We start from the raw sequence: 12,340 nt of genomic DNA, 5'->3' as shown, positions 1-12,340 counted from the left end.
ATATCAGCTGTCTCTCCTAGCTGCTTTGAAGGTGTCCTAGAATAATTTATCCTGATAATCTTTCCTTTTGATATATGCATACTTTCTCCTTTTACCTTTTTTTTTTCAGTTTGTTAACAGTATTTTTGTCAGGGTTGCAAATTCCTATAACTATAAAAATCACTAAGTAGAACTTAGGCTGCTGTTTTTTTATTTGTTTTTAATGCCTAGTATGTATGTTTATAAGAACTGCATACAAATGTATGCATTATGTTTAAGCCATGAACATTTCTAGCTTTTCTAAAAGAGAATGTGTGTAGGGTTTTTATAAAAATAAGTTGCTATTATTACCTTTTTTTTTTCAGTTTGTTAACAGTATTTTTGTCAGGGTTGCAAATTCCTATAACTATAAAAATCACTAAGTAGAACTTAGGCTGCTGTTTTTTTATTTGTTTTTAATGCCTAGTATGTATGTTTATAAGAACTGCATACAAATGTATGCATTATGTTTAAGCCATGAACATTTCTAGCTTTTCTAAAAGAGAAAAAAGCTTCTCTAAAAGAGAATGTGTGTAGGGTTTTTATAAAAATAAGTTGCTATTATTATCTTTTTTTCTTGTGCAAAACATGTTATAGCATGTAATATTCAGAAATTCCCTCCAGTTTACATTGTGACGATTGTATTTCCTAAAGAGCATAAAAATGGTATGAAAATCTTAAGGAAGGTTTAAGTACTTTTTAGCTGTATTCCATTCTAGAGAGCTTTCAGTGTTTTTGTAATGATTTAAAGAGACGGACTGAAATTGCATTGTTCAGTGTCTGTAAAGAATTAGAAGTGACAGGACTCACTTGACTCAGAAGCTTAAAAAACTGTGTGAGCCTCTATAACACTTCTTTCTTAGCGTGTCTCAATGGAGAATGACAGCCTGGTTACAGAGAGAGAGAGAATGCTTTTAGAAGAGCTGGAATCATTAAAACAACATTCTGTACCCGGAAAAGAGAGACTGTTTTGTGAGTTACAAAACAACAGCACACAGACAGAGGTAAATATGGACTTTGACTTTCTGGGAACCGTGGCATGTAAAAGCAGTACAAGATTCCTGTTCGCTGTTACTTGTTCTGTGTAATATATTCTCCTAAAAGATGTTGGGTATTGCTGGAAAAGAGCAGCTGTAAGATTCAAGAGGTGGTAGAGGTAAACATAGCTTTTTTACTTTAGGTAAACAGAAGCTGGTTGAACAGCTTGAAGGTGGGGATTATTACTACAGCTATTTCCTTAAGTAAACTCACTTTTTCATATTGCTATAGCAACACAAACAGAAAATACAACAGCTGCTTAATCAGTGTAACAAAGTTCTCTCTAATTGGTCCTGCCTTGGATTTCCTGGTTTGTTTTGTTAATATTTTTTTCCACATAGTAAGAGTATTACTTGATTTGTAATTTGGTGCAGAAGTATTAAAAAGGAAATGATAACTCATTTAGGTTTTAAATTCCAAATCCTGCCATATATAAGAAGAATATGTTGATTCTGACATGACAGGATTCCTGTCCTTTTTGTTTTCTCTCCCTCTGCCAAAACTTACTCAGAACGAAAATGAAAACCAAAATGATGCAAGAGAGCAGCTCTTTGAGCATGAAGATGGGAGAAGAAAGCCTGATGAAACATCTTCAGCTCTTCTTTCTTCTAAAGAAAGGTGCTTAGAACTGTTAAGAAAATATTTTTCTTAAATTTTGTTAATCTTGTTCTTACTGTTAAGATTAATAATATTTATAAGCTTTATTCTGATTGATGATAATGTGCATCTTTTGTTCTAGAAAACCATATTTGTAAGTTTATGTACTTTAGGTTAAATAGTATCATATTTTTATAAAGCCTAACAATGTAGTTTTGTAGAGGATGAGACAAATCTTAGACTATTTTACTATATATTTTGTATTACACGTTGAATCATAAACATTATTTATACACATATATACATATTGTGTGTACATATGTGAATTAAGTTTATATTAGTACGATTGTTTTATTTTATAATATCAGTTGAATATTCTGTAAAGTTTTTCATCTTTGTAGAGGGGCAATTTTTTTAACTGTCATTTGAGGAAGGATTAATTTTATAATGAATACCAGGTGAAAGCAGACCTCTGCTTTAAAAAAATAACTAGATAAAATGCCAAGATAAAAGTAGAAATAGTGATAAATACTTTGACTTTTTACATATTTTGTAAAAAGAACTGACTTTTAACACAAATGTGTATTTAGTATTTGTATGATGTAGGGTTTAGCCTTAAAAAAGAAATCTTATTTCTGTTGCAAATCTTTGTTTGCAAGGGTGTATAAAGGCTACAACCTACTTGAAAATCAGGGAAAGATCAGAGGATTGATTAGTTTCTGTCCTGCAGGCATGTTTTTCAGAAGGCTAATGAAAAACTCATGAAGATTCTTTTAGAAGTTGTGAAGACAACTGTAGCAATGGAGGAGACAATTGGTCAGCATGTTCTTGGGTTACTGGATCGGTCTGGGAAAGTCCAGGCTTCCAAACAAGCTGGTTGGGACACTGAGACAGAGGAGTCAATAAAACCCTGCATCCGTGTGGGGTATGAAAAAGGTACTGATTGTATGGTTTTATATTCCATAAGAGGTATCATTTATATGTTTTAATGATATATTTAAATACTCTTAGCTTTGATATTTTAAATTAAACTTTTTTTAAGGAAAAAACCCACACAAGCTATTTTTCATTTGCATGCATATGACATCTCTGTTTAAGAGACATTTCAGGAGTTGTTTGGGTCATGCTCCACACCAGTTACAGCTCACATCTAGGGTCCTGTTGCAAAACCTACAGCAGAATGGGAAAGTGGTTGAGAAGTCAAGAAAAAAAAAAAACGTTTCTGTTGATGGAGGCAAAAAGACTGAAACATAGCTCCATGGCATATTGCATCACTTACGACCTCCTGTGCATGTGTGGGGAATGGGAACTAGTGTCAGGGGCTGTATCTCCAGCAGTGCACTAAAAGTGCAGAGGCATGCTGCTGGTCACTGAGGGCAAGCTGCCACGGGGCAAGCCTGTATATGTGTGCTCATGGACTTCATTAGCTTCCTAAAGAAGTGTTTGCATGCAAATCCAGTTTTGGACACAGTTCCAAGAACTCACTGCCAACACTTGCCCATCAGCTGTTTCCAGGAGTGCTAGTTGGCACAAGACTGAAGGAGCATTCTGATGTTATAGTTAGTTGCATACCAGCATCAAAGAACTCTACTGGGCTCTGTTTATTTTCTTGTGACAGCACTAGGATAGTGTCTGTCCGTTTCTCTTTTGGGCAAGAATAGGTGCTCTATTTTACTGCCATTTAGGTACATTGAGGTTGTGCACATGTGTCCTGGGTGTTGTGGGGAGCTAATGACCAACAGATCAGTTCAGTCTCAAACATGTTGTACACCTGGATTTGGCTGGAATTTTAGCTGCTAGGAATGAGAAAAAGAACTGGAAGTCAAACAGTACATTTCAGTATTAAGAAAGTGTCTATTACAGGATAATAATACAACTGGTAAATGTAAGTGAACTTTACCTCTTTCTTTCGAAATGTAGATTATTGCATGTTATTGATTCCATCTGGCTTTAAATATAGGTCACATTAAGCCTTGGGGCAAGTTAAGAAAGGTTGCATGAATTTGTAGCACAGGCACATCTTCAGCTGATCACTCAAAAGGTTATCTGCAATGAAATGTAGCCTAACAATAAAGTTGTAGCCTAACAATTTCTGAAGTTTTCGAGTTAACAGCAGTTTTTTTTCTTATACTTCTTTTCATTTTAAAAAAAGGTAACTCTTGTTTTCTAGGCAGATAACTGTATTTAGTTGTGAGAAAAATTATCTTTTCAAACTTCAGGCTTTTGAGGCTTTGCTTTTTTCCTCAAATAGCAGATTGGATAACTAAGCTTCTGGTCTTATTTTTTGGTACATTCACTTTTTGTCTGCTCCTGCACATCAGTGTGTATACTTGTGCATGTCACTAATTATCGTCATTAACAATTCTTAATATGGATTGCTTGCATTACATATATGTAGAAAAACACAGTTAAAAATACCTCTTTTTTACTTTTTTGGCTTTCATAATGCTACTGTCTAAGCACAGAACATGCCCTGTAATTGGAATGATTTGCTAATTTCTTGTGAAGCCTTCTGATGAAAGAGGACTCTCTTCAGGTAGAAGAAAGCTTTATTCCATTGTTAGTGACAGAATGTGTTTGCCATTAATGTATTTTGAAGAGGTATGTAACTCCTGTAAGAAAGCAGGTGTCTGTTCTTGTAATGTCCCTCCTTGGTACAGAGCACCATTTGAGCTGCCCGCCTACCAGTGGTTTATTCCAGTATCCTTTCTGCGTGTTTCCTTACATCCAGAAATAACAATGAAAGAAGGAGTAATCAAAGTAAAAAGTGAAAATTAAAGAAGAGCTAAGCTTACAGTAGCTATAATGGCTGAATGTCTGGTTTGTATCTCTGGGGCTGTATTCACAGTTCTCCTTTTTTGCTCTCAAAAGGATACTGGAGCATCCTTTCTGCCACTGGGGTCATGCAGCCATAGTAATAGTTGTACTGTTTTATCAGCTGAAATATTTGATCTTTCTTCAAATGGAATTAGATGACCAATTCTGTTAGTGTTTTCAACAATGGGATTCTTGTGATTCATATTCTATACTAACACTTAAATGGCTTGAGCGGACAAATTTTAAAAATTTTCCCCATTATTTTATGGAATTTAGAAATATGTAGACACTGTTAGGTTTTTTTTAACTGTGCATGTTATTGTATTTTCTAGTACCCAGCCAAACAGATCTTCCTTTTTAATTTGTTAGGAAATCTGTAGGAATAAATTTATACTAATAAAAATCTAATAATAAAGTAGTAAAATAATGTATTTATTGAAGGGAATTCTCTCTGACCTTCTGAATGTAATCTGTATGTATTGACAAGCAAACTCAGCTTACTGTTTTTGCTGAGTTTCAGCATTTTTAAAAGCTGAATCATTAGGATCATATTCTTATAACCGCACCTGATTTATAGAGAGCATTTATAGAGGGACATTGACTGGGTTATCTGCAAGCACAGGATTTTATTTCTAGAAGAGTGAGTAAAGTTCAAATTTCAGTCATAAAACATATCATTGGAATGGCATTTGTGCTCAGTAATCTGGTGAGTTCACTTGGGTAGAGGGACTGCAGTAATGTAGGTTGCTCTGGAGAAGCCTGCGAGGTTACGGCATTCCTTGAATATTAAACCCTCTTGACTTCTGAGCTTCTGAGCTCCTTGTTTCTGATCAGTGTACCAGGAAAAACGGTAGTAAATAGCTAAACACTGCACTGCCACAAGACTGATTTATTGTTTCCAACTTGTAACCCCTAAGCCCAATTCCTAAGTGGAATCCCAGAAGTAAACTGAGATACTGGCTCTACATGATGCAAAATATGTATTGGTTCATAAATGTCAGGTGGCAGCTCGTAAACAACTTCTGTATCTGAAACTTCTGAGCAAGCACTGTATAATTAAGCACTTTTCTTAAGATTTAGTGGGCCATGACATCTGATGTGCTGAACTGCATGCTCCATGGCAAAGGAAACAATATAAACCTTTGTTTCTTTGGTTGATTTTTTTTTTCATTACCAGGAGAGAGTTTACACAAAGAGATGATAGTTTTACTTCAGTCATTTTTATTATATATGAATATAATATAAATATAATATTTTGTATTGACTGAAAAACAAAAGTACAGGACAGTGGAATTTGATTTAGTTCTGTTAGGGTGGGAGACTGAACAGCCATATAAGGATAAACAAAATGTCGATTAGACATTAAGCTGCCAGGGGTGATTAATGAGACTGGGCAATGTTTCTATTTCTTGTTTCCACCACTGAAAATCATGTGGAAAGATGCTGTCCTGAGCTGCTGTGTATTAAGACCATTTTGAGGGGAAAAAGATACAGAGACTTTTACTGTGCAGTTAGGAAGACATTTAACGTGAATTTGTATTCTTAAGTTCCACTTTGTAGAAATCATAATATGGTTGTCTACATTTATCATTTGGATTGCCAACCCCATTGTATAAACAGAATTATGACAAGTTTTTTGTGCATTTGATACTTTTTGGGGTTTTTTGTTATATTTGAGATTACTAAAGTTTCCATGTTCCAAATTATACTTTTGGTGACATCTCACTTTTTCTTTCCTCATTTTTTATAGTTATGTTTCAGGCAAATTATTTTATTTTTGTTTTGTTTTGAGACATTTCATATAGCAAAATGATGTTTTAATGTTGATTTATTTTGTATTTATTGAGAAGAAATGGAAGCTAATTACAAAAGAATTGTCATAAACAAAACAAGAGTTTTGAGTCTTGGTATGAATTCTTGGAGGCCTGTTGGTAGTGTTCTGGTCACTGGCAAGAAGAAATAATAATATTAGTGATATTATTAATGTAAAAGACATATTCTGAACCTGGATTCTAAAATGTACATTCTGAGCTGCCATCAGTGTTTTTAAGTTTTTCTTCAGAAGTTTCCAGACAGACAGTTCAGATGGTTTTGCAACCAACTGCATATTTCTGCAGTCATTTTGTATAATCTTTATTTTTGTATTTTACACACAATCATCATTGCACAATTCAGATGTACCTCACAATCAAATCATTTACTGAAATGAAAGGGTGACAGGACATGAATTATGGGTTAAACCTGAGAAGGAAAACAGGAACATTACCTAAATGACTTGTATTCCATCAGGAAAGCATTAGATTGTGCAATAACTAATATGTCATTGTTTTATCTTGTTTATAGCTGTGCTACTGTACTGTGGGCTTTTATTTTGTGAGATCTCTGAAGCTAAGCAGGGTCTTACCTGGTCAGTTCTTAAGATGAGTGGCCTCCAAAGAGCATCAGGTGCTGCAGTAAGTGTGTTGGTGGCTCAGTAGGGAATAATATTTTCCTTCAACTCAGTCTTTAACCAGTACTTTGGCACAGCATTTGGAAATACTTATGCTGTTCAATATCCATCTATAATGAAGGTCCTTTCTACTCTGAGGATATTAAAGCTTCTGCATCACTGTTGATATATTTTGAAACACCCAAACACCGCACAAATTTGGGTGGTAAGATATCAAAATGCTATCAAATATTAAATAGTGAAATTGTTAATTTTGCAGCCTTCCTTATACTGCAGGGGGTTGGAATATCAGGGTGTTGTGGGAAAGCTTTTATGGTCTGTAAACCCATTGCAGATATTTAGTGTGCTGGCAGAAAATGATTGCTAGCCGCTGCTAGGGTGATTCTACTGCAGGAGTTTGACTGCCATTGCAAGGTGCAGTACTCAAAAGTGCTTTGAAATCCTGTGTAGATGAAAGGTGCCATGTGAATGTATCTTCTGTTCATCTGGTTATTCGTTCTGGTCATTCATATAGTGTGCTTCTGTTTTTTCCCTTTGGAATGTGAAAAGAGTTTGTAACATTATATCCCTCACATCTAAAAGGAGATATGAAACAGTAATAATACAACTAGAAGAAAAAAAAATTAATGCATCTGCATTTGACAAATCTTAGCAATTTTAAGAGAAGAGTAAATCAAGGGAAACCTTCCTCAATTAAAATCACTATAGATTAGTTTGTTGTGTATGGGTCACATATATGGCTGCAGATATTATTGTCAGAATACTTGCAGGTAGGAATGAATATTAAGTACATTAGATGGTTAATCATGTTGCAGCTTGTTACAAAAATGCTGAAAACAAACCTCAAACTAGAATCTGACTTGCTTGATAGGTTCAAACAACATCAACAAGAGGGCTCATATTATTATATGCCTGCCAATATTATTTGCCTGCCTGGTTAGGAGGTGAAAACAAGACCTACCTACATTTTTAAAGGCAGTTTGTGAGATTGACCTGTTGTAATTTCAATTCAATTTCTGTAGCTAAACAAACTGTTCTAGTTCAGCAGTCACAATTTGTGGAGTAACCAGGAACTTGAATTCAAAGATAACCCAGCATTGAAACTTCATTGCTAAACAGGCATTGACTATTCTGAATTCATTTAGTTATAATGCTTTTCCTGAAAAATAAGATATTTTTGAGAAAATCCTAAGCAAAACCATCTACTTGTTTAAAAAATGCAGCATACCAAAATATTTACTTTAAATATATTCCAGAAATATACTTCATTTAAATAAATTGTCATTTAAAAACTCTCCACAGTAGCATTTATTTCTGACATTTCAGATCTGTCAGTCTAAGGGCATAACTCATCTTTATTTTTAAAAGACTTTGTCAACAATAGTTTCAACTGTCACGATATACCTACTGTATTGTGCTTTCATACCAAAAGTGTAATTTTAAAACATCTCAAGATTTTGCTTTCACTTGCATTGCTTAAATACAGCTTTGAATTCTAGATATGGCAGATTTGCTGTTTTCTAGAGGAATTACTATCAGCCTAATACCATAGGCAAACCTCGTGTGTCTGGCTTTTCAGAAAGAGTGGATAATGCCCTTAAATGCATCAGACCTCAGGAAGACTGAGAAGCAGGCAGGTGCCAGGTGGCCCAGCAGCAGGAACAGGAACAGTTGCGGTCCTGCTGCACTGTACTTGATTTGTTCAGCTACCCATTTTAGTAAATGTCAGTTTTTCACTAAGCACTAATAACCATGCTGAATATTGTTCTGTATTCCAGTCTGTTTGTCCTAAGAAGCTCTCTGAATTGCATGCATGCCTTTCCTTTTAGTCACTTGATTTTGATTCACTGACTTGAACAGTTTTGTGTTAATTCATAGTAACATAATTGGATGTTGGTGAAACAGGGACTGACAGTCTGGTGTTGGTTTTGTTTGGGGTTTTTTAACTGTTTTGTATTTTAAAGACAATCTTGCAAGTATTGTTGCAAGTTATTCTAAGTAGTAAGGGTTACTGATCATAACAAAGGTTCAAGGATGAGCATCAGAGCCCCTTGGCATACTGAAAGTATGTCTAAAATGTTGTCTGTTAATATCTCCTTTTCTCTTGCACTTCTGCTTCTTTTTAATTAACACATTGTTTATCTTCTTTGTGTGAATTTTAGTATGCAGTATTTCCCTTTCTGTTTTTATCTGACTAAGATTAATATTTTAATCATTTTGGACTTGCCTTTCTTATTGTAACTCAGTTGCACAGCTTTTCATGTTTGCAATTGCTTAGAGTCTTTGTGAAAAGGTAACTTTTTTTTTTTTCTCAGAGTCCTGCTCCTTATATCATGGTAGTAGTATGGAAGATGATGATATTAACATGTGGTCAGGAGCAGCAGGTGAAGGGCTGCTGAGCCAACATCTTGCAGAAAGTGGGATGGAAATAGATCCTGAAAATGAAGAGCTCATTCTGAATATTAGTTCTCGACTGCAGGCAGCTGTTGAAAAGCTTCTGGAAGCTATCAATGAAACTTCAAATCAGGTGGGATGATTTAATAGCGATGCACTTTAATTTATGTGTCTCAATGGAGCTTTTTTATTTATTTTTCTTGTGATTGTGTTTTCATAAGCCTAAAACCCATAGGTTCATTTTGACAGCTGTAAAATTGCTTCAGGTGCCTCCACCCAAAAAAAGACTTCTCCAGCATGACTTTACTGATGAATTTGCTTTCCTGCTAGAAATCTGCTTTGGTCTGCAGAGGAGGCCTGAATGTGGGGCATTCTTACCAATCTAGGGCAATCTTTCATTGCTCATACAGATCATCTGCGTTCGGCTGCAGCTGAGAGATGAGACAGGAGTTGTCAGAGCCCATAGAGCTTGTGAGGAGGGAGGATTAAGGGGAACTGTGTCTAGTTCTCTTGACAAACATTTTAGTCAATTGAGTAAAAAGGTGGAGCTCTCCTGCTGTCTCTTCCAACTGAGATTTAAACGTGGCCAGTTAAGCACATATCCACTTTGCTATCAGAAAAGGAGTCTGCACTCCAGCATTTATGTGAGGTATGTGGTTCAGGAATAGTATCCAGAAAAGAAGCGGTTTGCTATCAGAGTACTTTCTATGGTGGGATGCTAGTTGCTGTCTGGAGTACTTCCTTGTTAACTGAAATAGGAACTATATGCCTAGATCAGTTCAAATTACACTGCTTTTATCATGTGCTTTACTTTTAGATTGCATACATTGCAATTTGAAGGTGTCAAAGTATTTTCCTTCATGCTTTGTAGCTGAGACTTTGCCAATACCAGCTAGAGTTATGGCTCAAACACATACAGACACATTTTCTTCATTAATACAAAGATGGATTTATCCCTGGTGATTACATGTTTTTGGCTTTTTTTTCCCCCTTAAGTTAATAAAAAAATCCTTCTGTTTACACATTTTCTCACAGTATAAATATTGACACCTCTCTGGCTGTTGTGTAGAGGGACTTCTCAAGTTTGTCTGCTTTGCAATGTCTGCTTATTGGATTATATACAGTTCTTGTATATACCATGGATATAAAGGTGACTTGAAAATTATTTTTAAATAGTCAGAAACTGAATCTTTTAGTTTTTTCCAGTCTGCAGTACTTTATAATCTGAAACTTATTACAGGTAGAAAAGATTTTAACCTTTCCTCTAATCAGTTGTGTTTTGCATCCAGACATGTACCCATTTCTTCAAATAAACTTTAAAGAGCCAGAGGAAACCTGGCAAAATCTTCAAAGTAACTGCATGAGACCTGTCTGAACACACACTTTCAGACCTGAAGTGCAGTTTGAAACTTGAGGCAAGACATATAGTGGGTGTATTAATTCAAATTCCACCTGCTGGTGTTATGTATAGGTAAATAAACTGGGCCACTCCCCTGAACTCTTTCAGTTGGGAGAGACTAGCAGGAAGCCTTTAAACTAGCAGAGCTTGCAAAAGTTCTTCCTGTTGAATTAACTCCAGCAACAAGGATGAATGCAAATAATGACATATCTGTATTTTTTGTTCATTTGCCGTAGTGGAGTTGGAAAATTTTTAGTTTCAGTTTTGTTAGCTTGCTTGTCTGCTGCAGCGTTCCTGTGTGGGTAGACGAAAATTCTGCTTCCTTGCCTTGGAAATTATTTGCCAGTTGCTATTGGAAGATTTCTGTTGGTTTTTCATGTGAAACCTCTCTAAGAAGGATTTTTTAGGAGTGACCATATGAAGTTTTCTTTTACCTTTTTGTTTGGGATTAATCCACTCCTGAATTACTCAGCTTGAAAAGTGATCTGAGGCTTCCTGCTGATTCCGAGTAGGTTTGTCACCGTCTGTGCTGATATGTGTCTTCAAACTATTAAATGCATGTGTTCTGTTAGAAATTCCTGTCAGAAATTTCTAAAGCCAGCCTAGCTAGTGCCAAATACCCACGGGACAGTTGAGAAGACAGCAAGAGCAATATTTTTTGGAATGGATTCTTACCGCACCTACTGGGCATCTAATCTGTTTAGTGGTTTGTGGACTGAAGGCCAGGAAGAAGATACATATGAGGTTGAATCTCGTGTGCCTTTGCCATATCCTTTTCCTTTCACCGAACAGTTGGATGAGAATAATTCTGTAGTTGTAAATACCTCAATTTTTCACTTCAGCCACAAAAAAAATGGGCACATTTTGAAAGTTGTCTCTAAAATCTCATTGCCTACACCTCCCTATTCTGTAAGTATACAAGTTTTTAAAAGAAATTAAGCTTAAATAGAAGAGAATGCAGTGAAAAATTATATAAACTTGTCTCTGTTGTTAAAATTGTACTGGTGAGAGAGCCTTTTCCTAGTCAGTTTTCAGTGGACACTGAAGTGGGCACTTATTTATACAATTCTCTGGTCATTTCTAACATAAGAAGTTTATCAGACACAGAAATGTGTTAAATTCCAGATATTTGAGATTCGTTTTAAAGCACTTCAGTGTAAGTTATTACATTTCATTGTTCTCACTGAGAGTAGTTCAAAGTGAGGGAGAAACTGCAATCCAAGTTGATCCCTTTAACTTTGGTGCACTGACTAGTAACAGTAACTAGCACAAGCTGGCACCTTGCTTTCAGTGATCCTGTGGAGAAATTGTTGATCTTAAAAAATCATGTTTGTGTTTGTACTTCCTTTTGGTTTTGCCCTGTGATATTTTTAACAACACTTTGTGTTGTTATTACTGAAAAAAGCTGGAGAATAATTTTTGTTGTGAGTTTTAACCGAAAAATTTCATGCATTTCAGGAAGCAACTTTTACAGTTGTCTGTGTACAGTAAATTATCATATGTTTCCCTTTTATCCAAGGTGGGTGTTTCATTAAGCACTCGAAAATATAAGGCAAAAGGAAGGGTGTGCTGTGATTTTTAAAAATATCTCAAACCAGTGCAGATAGTTGCAGTATTTAGATCTTTCT

General features: G+C 35.4%; 1 protein-coding gene across 9 annotated transcripts in view; it reads left to right on the top strand.

Annotated features, from left to right (window-relative positions):
• AKAP9 (A-kinase anchoring protein 9) overlaps positions 1-12,340 on the top strand; it is a 105,557-nt gene that overhangs the window by 57,668 nt on the left and 35,549 nt on the right. For all 9 annotated transcript variants that reach the window (XM_039713209.1, XM_039713178.1, XM_039713199.1 and 6 more), the window contains 4 exons: positions 882-1,022; positions 1,568-1,674; positions 2,384-2,589; positions 9,235-9,446. In XM_039713209.1, the coding sequence (XP_039569143.1) occupies positions 882-1,022; positions 1,568-1,674; positions 2,384-2,589; positions 9,235-9,446 (666 nt within the window). The remainder of the gene's footprint in view (positions 1-881; positions 1,023-1,567; positions 1,675-2,383; positions 2,590-9,234; positions 9,447-12,340) is intronic.

This window comes from Passer montanus, unplaced genomic scaffold (assembly GCF_014805655.1).
Source record: "Passer montanus isolate IOZ18808 unplaced genomic scaffold, ASM1480565v1 scaffold10, whole genome shotgun sequence".
NCBI lineage: Eukaryota > Metazoa > Chordata > Aves > Passeriformes > Passeridae > Passer > Passer montanus.
This window is presented reverse-complemented; position numbering and strand designations above follow the sequence as displayed.